Source organism: Bufo bufo, chromosome 4 (genome assembly GCF_905171765.1).
Source record: "Bufo bufo chromosome 4, aBufBuf1.1, whole genome shotgun sequence".
In the NCBI taxonomy this organism is placed as follows: Eukaryota; Metazoa; Chordata; class Amphibia; order Anura; family Bufonidae; genus Bufo; species Bufo bufo.
The window spans coordinates 429,016,306-429,041,618 of record NC_053392.1 but is presented as its reverse complement, the minus strand read 5'-3'; the positions used below and the strand labels follow the sequence as shown (position 1 = coordinate 429,041,618).

The 25,313-nt window shown below is 43.9% G+C and overlaps 1 protein-coding gene across 1 annotated transcript in view; it reads left to right on the top strand.

Moving 5' to 3' along the window:
• Positions 1 to 25,313, top strand: part of THBS2 (thrombospondin 2) — a 305,556-nt gene that overhangs the window by 129,983 nt on the left and 150,260 nt on the right. Inside the window, exons 5-12 of the mRNA XM_040429332.1 lie at positions 17,438 to 17,625; positions 17,821 to 17,961; positions 18,931 to 19,024; positions 19,664 to 19,834; positions 19,926 to 20,102; positions 20,648 to 20,821; positions 24,834 to 24,961; positions 25,045 to 25,197. Of these exons, the coding sequence (XP_040285266.1) occupies positions 17,438 to 17,625; positions 17,821 to 17,961; positions 18,931 to 19,024; positions 19,664 to 19,834; positions 19,926 to 20,102; positions 20,648 to 20,821; positions 24,834 to 24,961; positions 25,045 to 25,197 (1,226 nt within the window). The remainder of the gene's footprint in view (positions 1 to 17,437; positions 17,626 to 17,820; positions 17,962 to 18,930; positions 19,025 to 19,663; positions 19,835 to 19,925; positions 20,103 to 20,647; positions 20,822 to 24,833; positions 24,962 to 25,044; positions 25,198 to 25,313) is intronic.

Here is a 25,313-nt window from a genome sequence, read left to right as displayed (position 1 = left end):
CAACACATTATTATACATGTATATGCATCAACTAAGACCCCATAGTAAAAAATGGGCCAAATCTCCCATTACCCCTAAAATAATGCCACTATTTAGAGAAAGGAGCCAAAGCCAAAGCTCTCATTTAATCCTTTTGGGGTCAGGGTTTTGAGCCTAAATATCCACCTAGTCTCAATCTGGGCCAGGATTTTACTGTAATTGCCCCCCCTGATCCCTAAATGCACTTTGTCTATGCCTCTGAATCGCAAACCCCTAGGATTGCTCTGATGGAATATTTTAAAATGCTTTGGGAGGGTTTTTAAATCACTCAAATTTAAAACGTCTACCGCCTTTTCAATATCCCTCACATGTTCCCTTATTCTTTTCCGGAATTCCCTTGTTCTTAAGCCAATATATATTTTGTTGCAGGGACAGACTGCATAATAGATAATCCCGGTGGTCATGCAGGAAATGTACTCGCGAATTTCATACGTTTGGGTGTGGTCTGAATTGGTGAAGTTGGTTGATCTATCTAGATTGGCACATGCCTTACACCCCCCACAAGGATATGATCCTTTTACCATGGTGGATTGTCCCAGTTTGGTCTCAGGGATGTAGTGGCTACGCACCAACAAATCTTTAAGATTTTTGGAAAGTCTCGCAGTCAATAATGGTCTGTTCGAAATACACTGACTTAGCTTCACATCAGTTTGCAGAATGTCCCAATGATTATTAAGGATCTCATATAGCTTTTTCCACTGTTTATTATAGTTGGTAATGAATCTAATATCTTGACTCCCAGTCAACGTGGTTTTAGCCATCTTATTTTCCTCATTGGGGCACAATAGTTTTTCTCTTTTGCGTACTTTGGCTGTTTGGAAACCCCTCTTTATCTGCCTATTGCTGTAACCTCTTTCCTTAAAGCGCAACTGTAATTTCTCTGATTCCATACGGAAACTCGCCTCATTGGAACAAATCCTTTTGAGACGCACAAATTGGCCCTTAGGAATCCCATCAATTGTTGATCTAGGGTGTGCAGAACTTGCATGCAACAAGGAATTTACAGCAGTTGCCTTCCTGTACACTTCCGTTTGAATTTTGCCCACTTCATTTGTTTTTATCTTTATGTCCAAGAAATCAATTTCTCGCCCCGCTTTATACATCAGCCTAATATTAAGTGCATTGTTATTCAGTACGGTCATGAACCTGTTGAGATCCTCCATGGTGCCCTCCCAGATGAACAGAATATCATCGATATATCTCATCCAATTATGGACTCTATCGATGTTCTCAGGGAGGACACCATGGAAGATCTCCCTTTCCCAAGCGCCCAAAAACAGATTCGCGTAGGATGGGGCGCAGGTGGCCCCCATCGCCACACCCTGCGTTTGTAAATAAAATCTATCCTTAAAAACAAAAAAATTGTGATGCAAAATGAAGTCCAACAATTGTAGGAGCAGTTGGTTGAGGGCTGGTTCCAAATTGTTGCCCATTAAAAACTTTGATGTGGCCCTCATGCCATCTTCATGCCGTATACTAGTATATAGGGACTCTACGTCCGCCGTCACCAAGATGATTTCATCTGTAAGTTGTATCCCCTCCAATTGATTTAGTACTGCTGTAGTATCCTGCACAAAGGATGGTAAATTAATTACCAATTGTTGTAAGTAAAAATCTACAAATTTGCATATATTTTCGCTTAAGCTTTCATTACCTGCTACGATAGGTCGTCCAGGTGGATCTGTGCTGCTTTTATGCACCTTGGGAATGATGTAAAAAGTCGCCACTTTGGCATGCTGTGTGATAAGACCATCCTTAATCTTTTTCGTTATAACATCATTTTCAATAGCTGTGTTAAGAATGGTCTCCAGTTTTTTCTGAAAACAGACAAGGGGGTTCTCAGATAAGGCTCTATAGCAGGTTTTGTCCCTCAACAGTATAAATACCTGCCGTTCGTACATTTCTACCGGCCATACAACTATGTTTCCCCCTTTATCTGCGGCTTTAATCACAACCCCCTCCATCTCTCTCAGTTCTTTTAAAGCTCTAAATTCCTTCCCACTTAGGTTCTTATCTCCTTGTCTGCTTATTTTTTTATTATTCAACTTTTCTAAATCTTCACAGACCATCTTAACAAAGATGTCTATGGCTGGACAAAGATGAAATGGAGGAAACACCTGTGACTTTGTCCCAATTCCCCTAGGCAATGAACTTACTTCCTTGCGTTCATCTGCTTCATTTTGTTCCAATAATTCCTCTAAGATTTTTAATGCCTCTTTTTCTTCATTCGTGACCAGCCAATCATCAGCCTGAGTCCTAGAGTGAAGTTTTCTCAGAAGCAGCTTTCTCGCAAAGAGGTGTGTATCTTTTACTGCTGTGAAAACATCAATATCAGATGTAGGACAAAATGTTAATCCCTTTTGCAGGACTGATATTTGATCATCAGTCATTATTATTTGAGAGAGGTTGATTACCTGCGGCGTGTCTTCCTTTCCTTTCTTCCCCTTTTGTACGGTCTTACTATCGGCCTTGTCATATTTTCGTTTTCCATATTGACTGCGCGTTAACCAGTTGCCTCTTGTGCGTCCCATGTATGCATGAGATGTTTCTCCCTTCTGAGAATTGGTATCAGAGGTTGCAGCTGAGTGTCACGGAACCATGAACCAGACGTACAACAAGAGATAAGTGAAAATAAGAAGGCTTTATTGAAAATAAAGCTGTAAAGCAAAAGTCCAAACGGATGGTGAAACCCAAGCAGAGTCTTTGAGAGGCCAGAGGTCAGGAACCAGAAGGGTAGTCAGACGAAGCCAGGATCAGGAACCAGCAGGGTAGTCATACGAAGCCAGGATCAGGAACCAGCAGGGTAGTCAGACGAAGCCAGGATCAGGAACCAGCAGGGTAGTCAGACAAAGCCAGGATCAGGAACCAGAAGCAGCAGCAGTCTTAGAAGCATGTGAACACAGGAGGACCAAGCAAGGAACTGAAGCCACAGACCTCCTATATATATGAGCTAGGCATCCAGCTCCTCCCAGTGGAAAGGAGGAGCCGCAGGGTGGAAGGCTACAAGAAACCCAGAAACCAAGATGGCCACCAGCACATGTCAAACGAAGGAGAACAGCAAGAAGGTAAGACCATGACAGTACCTCCCCCTCAAGGGCCCCTCCTCCGCAGAGCAAAAAACGGTTTCTGAGGGAAGCGTGCGTGGAATGCTCGGAGCAAGGCAGGAGCATGGACATCTGCGGAGGGAACCCAGGAACGCTCCTCTGGACCATAACCACGCCAATGGACCAAAAACTGCACCCGACCGCGGACCAGGCGTGAGTCCAGGATATTGCTCACCTCATACTCCTCACGATTGCCCACTCGGACCGGACGAGGCCGAGGAACCGAGGAAGTGAAACGATTACACACCAGTGGCTTCAACAGGGAGACATGAAACACGTTAGAGATCCGCATGCCAGGAGGAAGCGCAAGGGCATAGGCTACCGGGTTTACCCTGCGAAGCACTCGGAAGGGACCAACAAAGCGAGGCGCCAGTTTGGGAGTGGGCACTCGAAGGTTGAGGTTGCGGGTGGACAACCATACACGGTCTCCGACCTGGTAGGAAGGAGCAGGCGCTCGTCTGCGATCAGCCTGGAGTCTCTGGCGCTGCGCAGAGGCCTCAAGGGACTTCTGGATCTGTACCCAAGAAGCACGTAGGACGGAAAGGTGATCCTCCACAGCCGGAATATCCTGGGGAGAGAATACCTCCGGTAACACGGCAGGTTGGAACCCATAATTGGCCATGAAGGGAGACGTCCCAGAGGAAGAGTTCACCGCCGTGTTCCTGGCAAACTCAGCCCAAGGCAGGAGGTCAACCCAATTGTCTTGGTGATCGGAGACATAGCAATGAAGGAATTGCTCCAAGGCCTGATTGGATCGTTCTGCGGCCCCATTGGACTGAGGGTGGTAGGCCGAGGAGAAGGAGAGATGAATCCCCAACTGACTCCCCTGATCCGACACAATCTCCTTGGGCAAACCGTGCAACCGGAAGACCTCCCTGGCAAAAATCGTGGCCAACTCTTGTGCAGAGGGTAACTTCTTGAGAGGAACACAGTGGCACATTTTGGAAAACCGATCCACAATCATGAGAATGACCGTATGGCCTCGGGATGCAGGGAGGTCCACAATGAAATCCATCCCCAGGTGTGACCATGGGCGCTCCCCGGTGGCTATGGGTTGCAGAAGGCCCAACGGAAGGTGCCGAGGGGACTTACTCTGGGCACAAACGGAGCATGCCGCTACATATGCGGCGATGTCGGAACGTAGGGAAGGCCACCAGAACAGACGTGAAACAGCCCAGGACAGCTGATTCTTTCCAGGATGCCCCGCGGTCTTGGAGTTATGGTAGGTTCGCAACAACCGAGTGCGCAACTCCTCAGGCACAAAACATCTGCCGTTGGCTCTCCCAGAGGGAGCACCAGATTGAGCCGCCAAAATCTGCTCACCCAGGGGAGAGGTCAGGCTGGTGCGAATGGCGGCCAGGATCTGATTCGGAGGTATGACCGAAGTCGGAATCGACTCCTCCCTGGACAGCTCGGAGTACTGCCGTGATAGGGCATCCGCCCTGATGTTCTTGGAACCGGGTAGGTAGGAGACCACGTAATTAAAACGTGACAAGAACAGAGCCCATCTGGCCTGACGTGGTGTCAATCTCTTGGCCTCAGAAAGGTAAGTCAGATTCTTATGGTCCGTCAGGATGAGAACCGGAACCACCGAACCCTCGAGCAAGTGCCTCCATTCTTTAAGGGCCTGCACGATGGCCAATAACTCCCTGTCACCAATCTGATAGTTGCACTCCGCGGAAGACAGTTTCCGGGAGTAAAACCCACAAGGAAGCAGAGGACCCTCTGGTGTTCTACGCTGAGACAGAAGGGCGCCTACTCCCGTCTCAGACGCGTCCACCTCGAGGACAAAGGGCAACCCAGGGTTGGGATGCGACAGAATCGGAGCCGACACAAAAGCGGACTTTAGAGCCTCAAAAGCTCGGATGGCCTCGAGCGGCCAGACCTGGGAATTACTGCCCTTCCTGGTCAGATCCGTGAGAGGCTTGGCCAGCATGGAAAAATCCCTGATGAACTTCCGATAATAATTGGCGAAGCCCAAAAAGCGCTGCAGGGAACGAAGACCACTGGGCTGGGGCCACTGTAAGACAGCCGAAACCTTCTCAGGATCCATGGAGAACCCCTCAGCGGAAATGATGTAACCTAAGAAGGTTACCTGGGATCGGTGAAATTCGCATTTCTCAAGCTTACCGAACAGCTTGTTCTCTCGTAACCGTTGCAACACTCGTCTGACATCCAGAATGTGGGCCTCCATGGATTCAGAATATACCAAGATGTCATCCAAATAGACCACCACACACTGCTGCAACAGGTCACGGAAAACATCGTTGATGAATTCCTGAAAGACTGCGGGCGCATTGCACAACCCAAAGGGCATAACCAAGGATTCATAATGACCGGTCCTGGTGTTAAACGCGGTCTTCCACTCATCGCCCGCCTTGATCCTTACCAGGTTATATGCCGCCCTCAGGTCGAGTTTGGTAAAGACCGTGGCCCCTTTAAGGCGATCGAACAGCTCGGAAATCAAGGGTATCGGGTAAGCGTTCTTGATCGTGATGCGATTGAGACCCCTGTAATCGATGCAAGGCCTCAACTCACCGCCCTTCTTTTTCACAAAGAAAAATCCAGCCCCTGCCGGGGACGAGGATTTGCGAATGTGTCCGCGTGAAAGCGCCTCCCTCACGTACTCCTCCATGGCCTCATTCTCCGCTACCGACAGTGGATAGACTTTGCCACGAGGAGGAACGGCACCAGGTTGTAACTCTATGGCACAATCGTATGGGCGGTGCGGAGGTAGGGCAACCGCGCGCACCTTATCGAATACATCCCGGTACTCCTCGTATTCAGGAGGCAACAGAGAGTCCGAGGAAGTACACAGCAACTTGACAGACCCATGGATGCAACTAGCCCCACACTGCGGTGACCACGAGAGGATCTCGGCCGATCTCCAATTGAAAGTCGGATTATGCTTCCGGAGCCATGGGTACCCCAAGACCACCGAGTGGTGTGGAGACGAAATAACCTGGAGGCAGACCGACTCTCTGTGAACGGCACCAATGGCTATCCCCACTGGAAGGGTCTCATGAGTCACGTGTGGCAACAGAAGGGGTCTGCCGTCTATCGCCTCAAGAGCCAGTGGGGAACCTCGAGCCTGCAGAGGAATGGAATAGGCGGCAGCGAATACACTATCAATGAACAAACCACCAGCACCAGAGTCCACCAACGCCTGGGTCGTCACCGAGCCCCCGACCCAGGAGAGGACAACAGTGATCAGTGGTTTGTCAACACGGGAAACCGTGGACGAGGAGACTCCACCCAAGATCTGCCCCCGACAGGATCTCAGGTACGAGCGTTTTCCCGGACGGTTCGGACATGCCAACCGAAAATGCCCACCGAGACCACAGTACATGCATCGGCCCTCGCGTCTCCGGAGTACCCTCTCCCCCTCGGACAGGCGAGCAAACCCCAGCTGCATGGGTTCACCCCCAGACAAGTCATCCCCAGGAGGCGTGGGAGGAGAGGGAGGCACGGGTGGGACAGCAAACGTAGGCGCCAATCTGTTAGAAGACCTCCGCAGGCTCTCCTTAAAGGAAGGTCTCTCCCTGAGTCTGGTGTCAATCAAAATCAGGAAAGAAATAAGAGACTCGAGCTCCACTGGTAGGTCCTTAGCTGCAACCTCATCCTTCAAGGCATCCGAGAGACCATGAGAGAAAGCAGCGACCAGAGCCTCATTATTCCAGCCCACCTCTGCTGCCAGGGTACGAAACTCAATGGCGTATTCAGCTACGGATCGTGAACCCTGTCTGATGGACATAAGGAGCTTCGCAGCAGAGGCAGCACGAGCCGGCACATCGAATACCTTCCGAAGAGAAGCAACAAAACCGGAAAACTCGGCAACCACCGGATTGTTGTTCTCCCATAAAGGGCTGGCCCAGGCCAAGGCCTTGTCCGAGAGCAGCGAGATCAAGAAGCCCACCTTTGATCTCTCAGTAGGAAAGGCATGTGGCAGCAACTCAAAATAAATGCCCACCTGGTTAAGGAAACCTCGGCACTGAGTTGGCTCTCCCCCAAAGCGTTGTGGAAGAGGGGCAGAACCGGTCATACCCCGAAACACCGCAGGCGCAACAACAGGTGTCGGGGTAGACTCTGGCGCAACAACCGGAGCGGCAGTAGGAGCGACAACCGACCCATCGGCAACGGGAGCGAAATGAGCCGTGCGTTCAAGCAGGGTTTGCAACGCCACAGCGAACCGACCCAACAGGTGATCCTGCTGATCAAGTCTGGCAACCAGCATGGGTAGCGAGGATGGCCCTGTACCCTCAGAATTCATGGCTTGGTCCTAATGTCACGGAACCATGAACCAGACGTACAACAAGAGATAAGTGAAAATAAGAAGGCTTTATTGAAAATAAAGCTGTAAAGCAAAAGTCCAAACGGATGGTGAAACCCAAGCAGAGTCTTTGAGAGGCCAGAGGTCAGGAACCAGAAGGGTAGTCAGACGAAGCCAGGATCAGGAACCAGCAGGGTAGTCATACGAAGCCAGGATCAGGAACCAGCAGGGTAGTCAGACGAAGCCAGGATCAGGAACCAGCAGGGTAGTCAGACAAAGCCAGGATCAGGAACCAGAAGCAGCAGCAGTCTTAGAAGCATGTGAACACAGGAGGACCAAGCAAGGAACTGAAGCCACAGACCTCCTATATATATGAGCTAGGCATCCAGCTCCTCCCAGTGGAAAGGAGGAGCCGCAGGGTGGAAGGCTACAAGAAACCCAGAAACCAAGATGGCCGCCAGCACATGTCAAACGAAGGAGAACAGCAAGAAGGTAAGACCATGACACTGAGCTAATTGAGGAGACCGAGGAACTACGGACTCGCATCCCTCTATCACCAGGATCTTGCAGCCATTTATATACTCTCTGATTATTGTAGTCAGTCAGATCCCTTTGGAATTTCTGCATTTTTTGTGTTGTTATTTCCTTTTCCCAAATGGTATAACTAGATGTCAGGTCCTCTTCAAATTTCTGAAGTTCTTCTTCCCAACACTCTGAATTTGATTTTGTAAATCAGCGAGTACATCTTCAAGGGTTTTTAATTTTCTACCATTAGCTGTTATAATGATCTCCATAAACTCAAGAGAGCATTTATTAGCTGCTTCCTACCACCTTTTTTTCAAATCGTCATCATCTAGACCAAAATTAGGAAATTTTTGTATTCTGAGGCCCCTGGGGATAATTCTTTTACTACAATAGCTTTCAATTGTTTTTTTGTTCCACCAGGTTTTGATTTTTTTATGACATGCATTTTTCAGCTTTCTCTGTAGTTCCTTACTTCCAATAGTGGCATCATTAAAAACAGATTGGGTGTCCCCACTGAATAAATTATTAGCTTGTGCCAACCAGGCCTGCTCTCTGGCTCCAACCTCCATGCTGATATAGACCAAACCTTCTCTGTTAATGAAAACAGAACAATAAATCATTAAATCACCTGCGGTCTTGAAAATAAACGGTACACTCCCGCAATTACATAAAACCACAATAAAGAAAAAGAGTGCTAGACACACCGGTATGAGAAAATACAAATCAATTTTATTCAATATCCATAAAAGACATACATGATACATATTATAAGACAATAAATGAGCAGGGACAACCACAATCCTGCATGACACTGCTACCTGCCCCATCCATTGGAAATAGATCTCCATGTGTGTAATATATAAATAATCTATTATCCCAAAGGATATAATACCAGGAGCATGGAGAATCTATAGCAAGGGTGCGCTTGCCTCAATACACCGGTGTGCATGAATACCAAAATAGCAGACACAAGATCCGAAAATATAAGGTAAGGCAGGTGTATAGGGCTACATACCAACAGAGCAGGGACAGGTACCAGGGCAATGGCGCTCCTCAACGCGCGTTTCGCGTATAGTTTGCTTCCTCAGGAGGAGTTAAAGACCAGAGAGGGAGAGAGCACTAATAAGGCGCCGACAACCAATCCTGTGTCTATGATAGCGTCATGTGATTCTCTGTGAGGTTCCACGTCATCACGGCGGCGCATGACCAATCAGCGTCCGCCACGTCATGTTACTTCCGCCCTTCCTCTGAGGCCAGTGGAGGAGAGGGCGGTCGCGCATTCTATGATGCCGATCGCCATCGCCACCAACGCCCTGCACAGGAGAGAGAGGGCGGAAGGAGACGCCCGGACCCAATGGTCATGCGCACGGATGACACAGAATATAAAGAGTCGATGAGGCTCAATCAAGAGTGCATACGGATCTAGTCCTAGTGTATACATAATTATAATATTTTCTATATGAATACGTGGAAGTCCCATAATTTACCCATAATAAGGTGAACATTTCAATTTGAAACAGAGTGTTATTCTCATAAATATATAATAATTACAGTGATCATGACATTGTATCAAAAAATCAATAATTCATTCGACATGATAATATAAAAGATAAAAAATGAAAAATAAATAAATACCCATGGTGACCACAGTGTGTATTCAAATGTGACAGTATTACTTCCGCCCTTCCTCTGAGGCCAGTGGGGGAGAGGGCGGTCGCACATTCTATGATGTCGATCGCCATCGCCACCACCGCCCTACACAGGAGAGAGAGGGCGGAAGGAAAACGCCCAGACCAGAAGGTCATGCGCACAAATGTCACAAAGTATAGGGAATCTATAAAACTCAATCATAAGTACGTATAAATCCAATCATAGTGTATACATGAAAATAATATTTTATACATGGATACGTGAAGATCCCATAATTTACGCATGATAAATTCCTAAGGGCCAATTTGTGCGTCTCAAAAGGATTTGTTCCAATGAGGCGAGTTTCCGTATGGAATCAGAGAAATTACAGTTGCGCTTTAAGGAAAGAGGTTACAGCAATAGGCAGATAAAGAGGGGTTTCCAAACAGCCAAAGTACGCAAAAGAGAAAAACTATTGTGCCCCAATTAGGAAAATAAGATGGCTAAAACCACGTTGACTGGGAGTCAAGATATTAGATTCATTACCAACTATAATAAACAGTGGAAAAAGCTATATGAGATCCTTAATAATCATTGGGACATTCTGCAAACTGATGTGAAGCTAAGTCAGTGTATTTCGAACAGACCATTATTGACTGCGAGACGTTCCAAAAATCTTAAAGATTTGTTGGTGCGTAGCCACTACATCCCTGAGACCGAACTGGGACAATCCACCATGGTAAAAGGATCATATCCTTGTGGGGGGTGTAAGGCATGTGCCAATCTAGATAGATCAACCAACTTCACCAATTCAGACCACACCCAAACGTATGAAATTCGCGAGTACATTTCCTGCATGACCACCGGGATTATCTATTATGCAGTCTGTCCCTGCAACAAAATATATATTGGCTTAACAACAAGGGAATTCCGGAAAAGAATAAGGGAACATGTGAGGGATATTGAAAAGGCGGTAGACGTTTTAAATTTGAGTGATTTAAAAACCCTCCCAAAGCATTTTAAAATATTCCATCAGAGCAATCCTAGGGGTTTGCGATTCAGAGGCATAGACAAAGTGCATTTAGGGATCGGGGGGGGGCAATTACAGTAAAATCCTGGCCCAGATTGAGACTAGGTGGATATTTAGGCTCAAAACCCTGACCCCAAAAGGATTAAATGAGAGCTTTGGCTTTGGCTCCTTTCTCTAAATAGTGGCATTATTTTAGGGGTAATGGGAGATTTGGCCCATTTTTTACTATGGGGTCTTAGTTGATGCATATACATGTATAATAATGTGTTGTTTCTACTCTTTAGTCTGCCGATTTATCCTGAATGTCCGTCTTTTTGTGAAATCCCGATGTTATGAATTCTGCCTTCATTGAATGGATCAGTCCGTGTTCTCGTATGTGGTGGTCCCTGATAACTGTGACGTGCCCAATACGGGGCTTCGTGTTGCAAAGCAATGTATTATTCGAATGGCATCACTGCACTTTGCACTTTAATGTGTGTATATTTATTTATGTAAATGCATTTATGGAGGGTATGCTATCTTCCATAATCCTGTCACTTCTGGCTATCACGGGTTTTTAATTTTTATGTTTTATTACATCATGTTGGATGAACTTTTGATTGTATGAGGTAGTGCCATGATCACTGTACTATATGTACATTTATGAAAATGACACTATGTTTCAATCGGCATGTTCATCTTATCATGCGTAAATTATGGGATCTTCACGTATCCATGTATAAAATATTATTTTCATGTATACACTATGATTGGATTTATACGTACTTATGATTGAGTTTTATAGATTCCCTATACTTTGTGACATTTGTGCGCATGACCTTCTGGTCTGGGCGTTTTCCTTCCGCCCTCTCTCTCCTGTGTAGGGCGGTGGTGGCGATGGCGATCGACATCATAGAATGTGCGACCGCCCTCTCCCCCACTGGCCTCAGAGGAAGGGCGGAAGTAATACTGTCACATTTGAATACACACTGTGGTCACCATGGGTATTTATTTATTTTTCATTTTTTATCTTTTATATTATCATGTCGAATGAATTATTGATTTTTTGATACAATGTCATGATCACTGTAATTATTATATATTTATGAGAATAACACTCTGTTTCAAATTGAAATGTTCACCTTATTATGGGTAAATTATGGGACTTCCACGTATTCATATAGAAAATATTATAATTATGTATACACTAGGACTAGATCCAGGGCCGGTACAAGGCAGGGGCCGAAGGAGCGGGTGCCCTGGGCGCTACCATTTGCGGACAGAAGGGGGGCGCAGGCAGGGCCGCTGATAGGCCAGTACAGCTGGCCCAGTTGTACCGGGCCCGGCTGGCAGGGGGGCCCGGGCTGCCGACTCCCGAGCCATTTTAATTTTTTTGCTGCGTGCTTCTAAAGGTTAAAGGGGCGGGGACTGAGTCAGTGACGTCACGGGGGAAGCCTCTCTGGGCGGCGCTGTAATCGGCTGGTGCGCTGGAGGCCGGGGAGATCCTCCTGCTGCAGTGTTGTTGTGCCGAACGAGCGCTCAGGCTGGTGCTCCGGGGGTAGCGCAAGTTGGAAACGGCAGATCAAAGGGGGTGGATCAGGCTGATGTGCTGATATCGTAGTGGCGATCTCCAGTAACAGCAGGCAGTGTGGGGGCGGCGCTCACTCACTGACGTCACACGCTTCTCCTCCCACTAGGCGGCGCAGGCGCGTGACGTCAGTGAGTGAGCGCTGCCGCCCGCACTTGTTACTGGAGGGTGGAGGGAGGAGGCAGGAGCTGAATGTAAGGTCGGTATGTGTCATCCACAGATCCCCCTCTATAACAGTGCCATCCACAGATCCCCCCATAACAGTGCCATCCACAGATCCCCTCCATAACAGTGCCAGATCCACAGATCCTCTCCATAACAGTGCCATCCACAGATCCCCTCCATAACAGTGCCATCCACAGATCCCCTCCATAACAGTGCCATCCACAGATCCCCTCCATAACAGTGCCATCCACAGATCCCCTCCATAACAGTGCCATCCACAGATCCCCTCCATAACAGTGCCATCCACAGATCCCCTCCATAACAGTGCCATCCACAGATCCCCTCCATAAAAGTGCCATTCACAGATCCCCTCCATAACAGCGCCATTCACAGATCCCCTCCATAACAGCGCCATTCACAAACGACCCCCCAGCGCCATAAATATCACTTGTAGACAAATCTGCATGTTGTTTCAAGGCGGCGTCTGGGGAGGGGCCAAGGGCGGGGCCAGGGGTGTGGCTGAAGGAGGGATCAGGGGGTGGAGCTGAAGGGGGCCCCGTCATGTATGCTGTACGGGGCCCCATGATTTCTATCAGCGGCCCTGGGCGCAGGTGAAGTGCCAGCAGTGTACAGCTTCACTGTACCACATTAGCCAAGCGCCACTTGCTGTACTTGCTGTGCTTGCTGTGCTGAGTGCGCTCCTGCACCCGCCTACACCGTCCACACCAGCCATGTCAGCGCTGCTTCTTCTCTCCCCCTATGAATTTTGTGCCGACTGCGCTCCTGGCTCGGGCTCCCTTTCCTCCTCTGCGTTTCCTCGCCCCCCCCCCCCCCATGGAGGATTCATTTGGTTGATACCACCGGCGTGCACCGTGTGACGTCACGCGGCTCACGCCGGAGGCGAGGTGTGAGGTGAGAGAGGGAGGACTCGCGCAGCCTACAGGGAGCTGTGTCGGCGCGTGAAGAACAAGCCACGAGGAGCCTGCCTTCACTAGCTGCTACTCACACACAGACTGTAAAAAGTAAGAAAATAATGTAATACAAATAACAAACTAATTTTTTTCTTAAAAACGGGGGGGGGGGGGGGGCGCAGTTTGCCATCTTCGCCCTGGGCACCAAATGGCCTTGTCCCAGCCCTGACTAGATCCGTATGCACTCTTGATTGAGCCTCATCGACTCTTTATATTCTGTGTCATCCGTGCGCATGACCATTGGGTCCGGGCGTCTCCTTCCGCCCTCTCTCTCCTGTGCAGGGCGTTGGTGGCGATGGCGATCGGCATCATAGAATGCGCGACCGCCCTCTCCTCCACTGGCCTCAGAGGAAGGGCGGAAGTAACATGACGTGGCGGACGCTGATTGGTCATGCGCCGCCGTGATGACGTGGAACCTCACAGAGAATCACATGACGCTATCATAGACACAGGATTGGTTGTCGGCGCCTTATTAGTGCTCTCTCCCTCTCTGGTCTTTAACTCCTCCTGAGGAAGCAAACTATACGCGAAACGCGCATTGAGGAGCGCCATTGCCCTGGTACCTGTCCCTGCTCTGTTGGTATGTAGCCCTATACACCTGCCTTACGTTATATTTTCGGATCTTGTGTCTGCTATTTTGGTATTCATGCACACCGGTGTATTGAGGCAAGCGCACCCTTGCTATAGATTCTCCATGCTCCTGGTATTATATCCTTTGGGATAATAGATTATTTATATATTACACACATGGAGATCTATTTACGTCCGTCCAATGGATGGGGCAGGTAGCAGTGTGATGCAGGATTGTGGTTGTCCCTGCTCATTTATTGTCTTATAATATGTATCATGTATGTCTTTTATGGATATTGAATAAAATTGATTTGTATTTTCTCATACCGGTGTGTCTAGCACTCTTTTTCTTTATTGTGGTTTCATCATTTTATATAGCCAGGTAAACCATGACAATTTGTAATGTAAGTTGCACCTCAAACGAAATAAAAAAAAAATAAGGACCACTAGCTGGTATGTGTAAAAGTAAAAACATCCTATGGATATCTGTGGACATATCAATGTTTAATTTATCTTCAATCAGTATACAGTATACATGATAAAGGTGATGTGAAAAATGCACAAAATTAAAGGGAGTCTGTCAGCAGTTTTGAGCTTGCTAAGCTGCTGCCAGTAATAGGTAGAGGCTAAAGAGGAAAAGCGTTTATCATCAGGAATAGTGTGAATATGACATTTTATTCTGCCAGATTTTGCTCCAACAGGTGCCCAGAAGGCGGGGCTTCACCGTGAAGTGCTTTCTGCATTGAGCTGCTTCACAGCCTCTCCCTTCTACTCTCAGTTAAAACTGTATTCAACCAGGAGATCACTACAGCCACCATTCTGAACAGAGGGGAGAAGCTGTGAGCACTTAAAAGTGAAGCCCTGCCTTCTGGGCACTTGTTAGAGAAGAATCTGACAGAGTAAAACTTCATATTCTCACTATTCCTGATGAGAAAAGCTCCACAAAAGCTATGTTTGTACTCCTTTCCTCAACCCTTACCTAGAGCAGGCAGTAGTTTAGCATGGGTGAGAAGTGCTGAGAGACTAAAGGCTTATCTTGGCCTTAGAGGGTACTTATGAGGTCATTGTTGCAGGTACAAATCATAAAAAACAATAGATTGCTCTAGGGAAGTGCTTTGGATAGACTGCTCCATCATTTTATTTAGTGATGTAAACATTTTGGAAATCAGCTAAATTTGTACCTGTCATGAAATTTGGCAATTTTGTTTTGTTGACAATCCCTTTAAATCCATATTAAATGTGAGAGTGCGCTTCTTACAGAAGGAAGTAGCATATTTTGAGTTATTTTTCTGTTTGTAACTTAAACAGTTAATTTGTTTTTCTTGTTTAGTTGCATCTCTATGTCTGTACATTGTTTGAATGTAGATCGACTATTGTAAACTGTGCAGAGCCGCTCCATGTAATGTCCTGGAATCATAAATATCAACTTCACATTATGTGCCTTTCATTTTTCATAAAACTGTATATAATAATCAAAGTAAAATCTAGAATCTTTGTAATATCTTATTTACCTCATAATTACCTCTATGTAGAAATTATCTTGTGCTACCTGGAAACTGTCAACAAGTTGCTTTTGAAAGGTTTCTTTCTGTTGAGTCCAGGATTTTGGTGTAGTGTTGTGAATTTAAATGGTTCACTGACATCTTAATTCTCTTGTCTAATGTACTAATAAAATGCAGGTTCTCCTTGCCCACCCGCTGCTGATTGACAGCTTTCTGTCTATAACTGCATAGGTACAAAACTGTCAATCAACAGCAGGGGGAGCCTGCATCTCATGAGTACAAGGAACTACAACTTTGTCCTGCAGCAATAAGGTGGCATCTAAGGAACCTGAGAGGTTCTCTTTAAGACCTTATAGTTGCTAAATCTGTTCATGTCCCCTCATAACTCTCATGTCCACTCATATGTACATGTGCTCTCATGTCCAACATAACTGTTAAATTAAGCAGGTAGTGTATTGTGTCATATTAAATTTGGATTTAAAAAAATTTAGATAAAATTAGATAGATAAAAAAGGACAAACATGGTAAAGGGTGGACATTTGTTTTTCACCTTATGGCACAGATGGTTTCCCTGTCCATAACAGTTGGTTTGGTGAAGCCACGCTTCAAGTCCCTACCACAATTTTCCATCTCAGAACAATGAGAAACTATTTCATATTTTGTCAAATAAAGGGTATAGAAGAGCTGGAGAGGGTTCAAAGGGGACTAGATAATGAACTTGGATGGGAGGTCTCTCAAATACTAAGAAGTTAGAAGAATCTCTCTTGTTTGACTTGCAAAATAATGCTTTAATGTGATCTCATATGTATAAATATATTGAGGTCAATACAAAGCACTGCCACATGAGTTATTCAATCTAGAACTTTACAAATGACCAGGAGATATTTATTACATGTGGTGGAGAAAAGGCAATTTAGATGCCTGTAATAAAAAGGTTTCTTTACGGTTTGAGTAATCAAACTGTAGTAATGTCAGATACGGTCAGCATTAAAAAAGGACTCAATTTTTATCTAATAGTTAAAGTTGTATAATTTTTTTACCAACAAAAAACTTTTTTCGTTTTTATGTAGAAATATACTGTAGGTTTCAAGTGAAGTTCCACAGACAATATTTAAGGATGTGCATAAAGTGGTTTAAGGCGGTAACCTTGTTTTTTTCAGAAACAGCTCTCTCCTGGTACATGTCAATTGTCTGTACTGCAGGTAATCTCCTACATAGGCCATGTGTAAAACTGACACTGTTTCTGGAAAACAGGAACACGAAAACAAGCAGACCCTTTTTTTTTCTAAACCTGGAGATCCTTGTACGAATTGTTGACAGAACTGCTCACATTAACGAGAAGATGCAGTCCAAAAATGTTTATGCTGCTGACAAAATTGTACATTTCAGCAGCCTATAGTCTGAATTGCATGTACTAACATACCGCATAGGCAGGGAACATCCTCTGACTAATTTGTGATTAGTTGAAAAGATAGAGTTTAAAAAATGTCAAAGCAGCAAATGATAATTGTTTTCAGCAACCAACCATTGTTGAACTTTTGCATGTGTTTGTGTTTTTTGTATTCACTTATTGGGAGTAAGTTAAGTACGTACATCAAGACAAGAAAGCTGCTCTCCATTGTAATTATCACCTGTTCTCTCTTTTGTACTGACATTATCTGGAGAACGTGACTTCTCCCTTTGTGTAGGTGGGCAATGGCTCCTCTGATGTGATACTCAAGCACCTACAATTCCCAGGACATTGAAATTAACTCGTTAACCCCTTCTTTTGAAAATAGTCTCTCACTCGTAGCCATATCCATTCCACTAATATTATATATATATATATATGTAGTGAACCACTCGTCTAGCACTGAATGCAGGAGAAGGTGGACCAGAATTTGAGCCATATGAGGGGGAAGGGGGCACTACCAGAGACGAAATTGTAATGTACATAAAAAAATAGCTATATTTTTCCATATATAATGCAATAATACTTCATGTAAAGTGTTGCAGTCATTGCCTAGTAACACTTCTATAGAATTACCTTATTAAGTAAGGTATCCTATATTCTATATCTTCCTAGGTGATAATGCAATCAGTGAGAATACAGATATGATCCATCTCACCCCCATCACCGAATATGTGGGGAAAAAAGAAGATAGACAAGTTGACTTCTGTGATCGATCATGTGAAGAGCTAGGGACTATGTTTACTGAATTGTCTGGACTCCGTGTTATTGTCAATAATCTGCTGGAAAACCTTCAGAAAGTGGTACGTTTCACTTTTCCACAGATTAACTATTCCTGTAATAGTCCCTACTAGATTACTATAGGATTATCATTATTATTATTATTATTATTATTATTATTATGTTAATTAGATTTCCAGGTATGTATATGAAAATAATTGATATATTATAGGATCATGAACATCTAAATGTTTTCTTTATTTCTTAAATGATTTCAGTCTGAAGAAAATCAGGAGTTGTGGGAGCTGATTGGCCCCAACAGAACCCTAAGGAATCAGTCAGTGTGCTGGCAGGATGGGCGCATCTTTGCCGATAATGAGGACTGGATTGTAGATAGCTGCACAAAATGCACCTGCCAGGTAACATGATCCCTCATGATGAATAATTATTAATGACATTTTGTAAAAATAAAGACTCTTTTGCTCTTGGACATGATATGTTCAGGAAATGTTCTCAGTCCACTGTAAAATCACCATAGTTATTTATAGAAATAGTGCACACTGTACAATAAATTTAGCACAACTCACTAGATATGTTAAATACATATATTATACCTGCAAAAGAAATAGTCAAAAAAGCACAAAAAAACTTGGAAAAACCTGCATTTAAAATCAGCATGGATTCAGTGCTGATTTTAAAAGCTTGTTTTCAAAATCCATCATGTGAATGTACCCTCAGTGCAGTGGTATTGCATGAACGATCAAGTGATCGCATGATCAAGTTTCCTAGTAGGCCTTATAAAAAGGTTTTAGAAAATGCATAAATATATTTAAAGGGGTTGTCTCATCTAGTATATGCCACCATTGTCTGATAGGTGCGGGTCACACTGCTGGGACCCACACCTATATCGAGAACGAAGGGGAACAAAGTGCTCCAGCCACCACCAAGTGATCTCCGCATAGAAGTGAATGGCAGCACACCGCACATAAACATCAACCGCTCCCATTCACTTCTATGGGCCCGACGGTAATAGCCGAGCCAGCATTCGACTATTTTCAGCGGCCCTATAGAAATGAATGGAGGGCGGCTGTCAATCACAAAATGCTATCAATAACTTGTGTCCCTCCACTGCAATTATATATACAGTATATGTTAATGGATATATGGAAGTTGAGGGACCAACAACTCCTTTATTTAATGAAAAACACTGGGCAATGCCCTGTGCTACAGAATTACAAAAATTTTCAGCACCATATCTTTTTTATAGCATATAATATTCAAGGTTACACAATGTTTTAGAATTAGAAGTTCCCCTATTTTGTATATTGTGGCTCTTGATAACCCCATTTATAACTTTTTTATTTTGTAATTTTAATTTTATTAAACAGAGTTCAAAAACAGTTTGCCACCAGATCACTTGCCCAACCGTTCACTGTGCCAGCCCATCGTTTGTGGAAGGAGAGTGTTGCCCAACTTGTCTGTGTAAGTGTTCTATTATAGGGGTTGTCCCACAAAAAAAATATTCTACAGTTTTCAAACCAGCACCTGGATCTGAATACTTTTGTAATTGCATGTAATTAAAAATGTAGCACAGCAACTGAGGTATTCAATAAAATGTATCTGAATAGCGCCACCTGCTGTTTGTTTTCTTATTTCTTTGACCTACTCACTGGATGGCCGCACATGCTCAGTTTCATCCTTCAACTGCCTCCTGAGCTGTGATAGGGAAATCTTAGACACGCCCCCTTAGCTGCAGCAGAAAAGACAGTTTTCAGCTTGATATAAATCTAGCAGAGCAGTGAATGGGGACATCTCTGGACCCATGTGAGGTACAGGACAGGAGATTGTCATATACTGTATGATGTCTGATTTTTATTTTTTACATTGGTCATGGGATAATCCTTTAATTTTTTACATTGGTCATGGGATAATCCCTTTAATATTTCAAGGCTGTCTTAGTCACAGGTTTATTAATAGAAGAAAAAATAATTGTTAACTAAACCTTTTGTTTTTGGACATTAGATTGTTAAAATGCTAATAAAAGATTATTTAAAATTTAAAACATGATGTTCCGTTTACTTTGGGCTATTCATATGGTCATTTCATCCTGTCCTTGAATAGCATCAGACAGTGAAGCTGGCTGGTCTCCATGGTCTGAATGGACAGAATGCTCTGTAACTTGTGGCTCAGGAACTCAACAGCGTGGAAGGTCATGTGATGCTACCATTAGCACATGCCCTGGTTCATCAATCCAAACAAGAGCGTGCAATCTTGGGAAATGTGATAACCGCAGTAAGTGCAAACTGATGCATGGATCTTTACAAGGAACAATATGACATTTTTCCATTTAAATTTTTTATGTTTTATTCTTGTTTTTTTAAAGTACGACAGGATGGTGGTTGGAGTCATTGGTCACCATGGTCAGCTTGTTCTGTAACTTGTGGGATTGGTAATATAACTCGTATTCGTTTGTGCAACTCTCCTAAGCCACAGCTTGGAGGCAAAAACTGCATTGGAAGTGGACGTGAAACAAAAGAATGTGAAGGTGTACCATGCCCAAGTAGGTGCTTCTTTACTTTTTAATGTATAATAGAATTTGAATTTCTTATTAAGGCATAACCAAACTGATAGAGGGCCTCTCTACTCTCCCCTTGATAGCAGTGGTTGGGGGAGATTCATTTTGTTCTTGAGTAGATAAGTAGCCACTAGAAGTGTCTGGCTGTGGATTCCTTTCTATGACCACGGCATATACACGCTTGACCAAGCTTGCATGTGTGTGGACAGGTCAGGAGAGACAACAGTCATCTGAATGGCTAATGTGTATTGCCAACTTTAGGCTGGGAAGTTATAACAGCAGTCACATGTAACATTTATGGAGCTATTATTTGGTCAAATTGACACAGACAAAGGTGTTATCCCAGATTTAGACTTTAACAACTAAGGCTATAAAACTGTAAAAATTAAAACATAAATACTTTAAATATAAAAATCTATTCATGAATATCCTGACACTAGAAATTGATTAACATAAGTGCTTGTCACATTATTCAGCCTGCAGTGGAAAAATCTCTTCTCAAATATCTTTTTTTTTCTTCCTTATTTCAGTTAACGGTAAATGGGGACCTTGGTCACCTTGGTCAAGTTGCACTGTGAGCTGTGGAGGAGGCCTACGAGAGAGGTCTCGTATCTGTAATAATCCCATGCCAAAATATGGAGGAAAGAAATGTGGTGGAGATACTAAAGAAAAAGAAATGTGTAACAAGCAAGATTGTCCTATAGGTGAGATACATAGTGTTAAAAACTTGTTAGGTTAATTAAAGGCACATAGAGTATGTGTGTGAGTGTGAGTGTGAGTGTGTGTGTGTGTAATCCTCCTGTTAAGGCTAACCAGACTGACTGCAGATATACACTCACCTAAAGAATTATTAGGAACACCTGTTCTCTTTCTCATTAATGCAATTATCTAGTCAACCAATCACATGGCAGTTGCTTCAATGCATTTAGGAGGGTGGTCCTGGTCAAGACAATCTCCTGAACTCCAAACTGAGTATTTCACAATCTGCTCAGTTACTGGGATTTTTACGCACAACCATTTCTAGGGTTTACAAAGAATGGTGTGAAAAGGGAAAAACATCCAGTATGCGGCAGTCCTGTGGGCAAAAATGCCTTGTGGATGCTAGAGGTCAGAGGAGAATGGGCCGACTGATTCAAGCTGATAGAAGAGCAACGGTGACTGAAATAACCACTCGTTACAACCGAGGTATGCAGCAAAGCATTTGTGAAGCCACAACACGCACAACCTTGAGGCGGATGGGCTACAACAGCAGAAGACCCCACCTGGTACCACTCATCTCCACTACAAAAAAGAGGCTACAATTTGCACGAGCTCACCAAAATTGGATTGTTGAAGACTGGAAAAATGTTGCCTGGTCTGATGAGTCTCGATTTCTGTTGAGACATTCAAATGGTAGAGTCCGAATTTGGCGTAAACAGAATGAGAACATGTATCCATCCTCTGATGGCTACTTCCAGCAGGATAATGCACCATGTCACAAAGCTCGAATCATTTCAAATTGGTTTCTTGAACATGACAATGAGTTCACTGTACTAAAATGGCCCCCACAGTCCCCAGATCTCAACCCAATAGAGCATCTTTGGGATGTGGTGGAATGGGAGCTTCGTGCCCTGGATGTGCATCCCTCAAATCTCCATCAACTGCAAGATTCTATCCTATCAATATGGGCCAACTTTTCTAAAGAATGCTATCAGCACCTTGTTGAATCAATGCCATGTAAAATTAAGGCAGTTCTGAAGGCAAAAGGGGGTCCAACACCGTATTAGTATGGTGTTCCTAATAATTCTTTAGGTGAGTGTATATATCTACGGTCAGTCTGGTTAGCCTGAATAGGAGGACGCAGCCTTGGTGAGATAGGATACTGCTGGATTTATTGTATTTCTATCCTTGGTCACTGCTGATGTTGGGATTATTTATTTTCCTCAGCTAATACTAGTGTCATAGTTAGCCATGTTTAAATCATAGAAGTGAATGCAATGAATGGCATAAGGTGGTTGCTTCTTGTTGTACTCCGGTAGGTTTCCGGCCTATATAATATTTTTTCTTCAAAGAAAAGTCTAAAAGTGTATAAATAATGAACTTTGCAAATTTCTTATCTCATTGTTGTACTACTATTCCTTTCTGCTGGTTTGCTCATTCCTGCATACTTTTGGTAATGATGTGTTGTCCAGAGCATCATAGTAAGGGTCGTCTGGACATCAAATTGGTACATAGACTGAGAGCAGTGAGGGACTAAGCAGATCAGTAGCGCAGTAACTAAAGTGGTCAAGTGAGTGTATTCTATCAGTTTACAGCCATGGGCCACTGTGAAAAAAGGTATACCATCCAAATGTTCCACTATTTTGCCTTATGTCAAATCAAGAATTCTGTAGGCACGTTAGGTATACTCATTAGGAATGTTACTTTACATACTGTACATGTTGCATTCAGAGCCCAGATGTAGTGTGCCATGTAAAGTTTAATCTAAGGTGATGAAAATGCCAGGTCTCAGAATGGCTGTTTTTCTTCTATACAGTAAATACCATGTCTTGTCCTCATTTCATCTATCTGCTCTATATAAACGTTAGCAAGGAACTAAAGAAAGCAAAATAAAATGTTAAGATAGCGTGATATGATCATAATTTTGAATGGATTCCCAGAAACCTCTGTGCAGACATCTGCAACAGCTACTTTTATGAATTCCGATCTCTGAGGCAACATGTCTTAGAATGGAAATGCTCTCTGCTTCTTAAGTATGTGTACTATTGTGCATACCAGATTGTAAGGAGCGTTATTACAGTCTATGTTTTTATGCAATTTCTTAATAATTCCTTGGATGATTTTCAGAATATGAAGTCAGAGTTAAAGATTGGACTAGAGATGAGTGAATTGAATCCAACGAAGTGGAATTTGATCTGAATTTCAGGATAAATTTGATTTGTGCCGAGTTTTCTTGTGCTTCGTGGTAGCGAGTCAATTTAACCTGAAATGGTATAAAAAAAAAAAACATACCTACCTCCTCCATTAGCTCGCGACGGGCCGAGCGCCCCCATCTTGATTGAAGATCTTGGCCAAAAGTCTGTGCGTGGCTGTGCCGGCTGGCGTAATGACGTCATCTCGGGCTGCACAAGATTTCTTGCAAGATCTTCAAGCAAGATGGCGGTTTTCGGACGGTCGCGAGCAAATGGAGGCTGTAAGTATGATTTAATTATTTTTTTCTGTTCATTTTACACTGTATACTCTCAGATGCCACTATCATATATGAACGCAGTATCGGAAGAGTACAATGATGGGGAGCGGCGCAAACGCTGCTCCCTGTCATTGTACTCGCTACTTACAAAAGAATGTGCTTCGTGACAAAGTAATTCTGAATTTTCCAAAACTTCGCTCAACTTCGCTCATCTCTAGTGGAAATTCATTTAGTGAAATGTGATAAAGAGGTGATGATAAAACACAGGTCGAGGGCAGTATTCCATCAAAACCTTTGCAGTTGCTTAGCAGTTAGATAGCTGGATGATACATCATGAAAGGTTGGCAATTTGTTAATAAAGGCACATTCCCATGTAGGAATCAACAGGTAAACCTCTGACTTTTCTAGGGATATACAGTGAAAGTCTGGTAGACAAAGACTGTACAGTATTTCGAGAGCAGAGCTTCATTTGCCTCCTGTAGTGTTTTGGAAGGTGGCTCCATATGCGTGGCTCTTTCCATTTACTTCTGTTGGAGAATGTGACTCTGAGTGGGACCTGCATATATTGGATATGTCATAAAAGTCCTTTACAAGGGACAATATTACAGCAGATAGTTGGGAAGGAAGATAATCTGCTGCTCTCTGTAGTGATCTCCTCCAGAGTATGGGGAGGAGTGATCACTAATACCATCGCTCTTCCTGATACTAACTTGTTGTTTGCCGGCAGGAGATCGTGTTCACACAGCATGATTTGCTGCTGGTAAACAATCATTTTTGCGTTTGCACAAAATACCTGATTACCCGATTAAAGAGCTTTTAATAGTAGAAAATGAGGCAGCACTCCAGATATAGTGAAAGGGTAGCAGACCCGCTTTATTCACCCCAAACAAGGTTGGCAGCAAATTTTTAGACCCATTAATGGGAAAGGTTTGGACTCACATATGATGTCCTCTCTGAATTGAGCCAAATAACTCTCCTTTTTCTTCTCTATCTGCCTCCCAGTCACAACATGCAAACAATTATGCCAGATAGATAGTGAACCAAACAGTAGTAGTGGCCAACACAGTAAAAGTACCCCTTTTTGTGTCCCATAGATTAACTAATTAACCATAGCCCTACATGGTAACATTGCCCATAGAGAATTAATGCCAACCTCTGCACCCCCCACATAGAGAATGAATAGTCTCAGGTGCAAATCAGGATAGAACTCTATGGCAGCTCACAGTTTTTATAGATTTCACTGTGGCGCATGGGCAGCCAGAGGTGCGCATAATTTATGATGAGGCTTCACCTTATCATAAATTAGTCACATCTTCCTAGCAGCACAAGAGATCTCAAAGATTTGCATGAAACGCCTGTCTTTGATAAATCTCCTCCAAGATGTTTCCAGCATAGTTTCGAACTGTATCCACATCCTGTAGAGTGTTTTCTCTATGGCTAAAGTGGACCTAGATAGATAGATAGAAATATACACTGATGAGACTGATGGTTTTTATTTTGACTTGACTTTTATTAGTTTTTTTTATTTATTATTATTGTTTAACCAGATGGATGCTTATCCAATCCTTGCTTTCCTGGGGCCGAATGCAGTAGCTATCCTGATGGATCCTGGTCATGTGGAGCTTGCCCTGTTGGATACCTTGGCAATGGAACATTTTGTGAGGATCTTGATGAGGTATGATATACCTTTAGATTGGAATGAATGCCTGTAGCAGATTTATGGTTTGAGTTTTAGTAATAATTTATTTTTATCTTAAGTGTGCACTGGTGTCTGATGTCTGCTTCAGATTGGGAGGTGTCCATCGTTGTGTGAACACAGATCCAGGTTTCCATTGCCTGCCATGCCCACCACGCTATAAGGGCAGTCAACCATTTGGTGTTGGATTAGAAGTTGCCAAGAAAGATAAACAAGTAAGTTACTTTAAAATACTATTTATTTTGGGGCAAGATGTCTAAGGGTATTATGCTTGCAAGAGGTTATTTGAAAATGAGTTTTGTATACTGATCTTGTGCATTGTAGAGGTTCA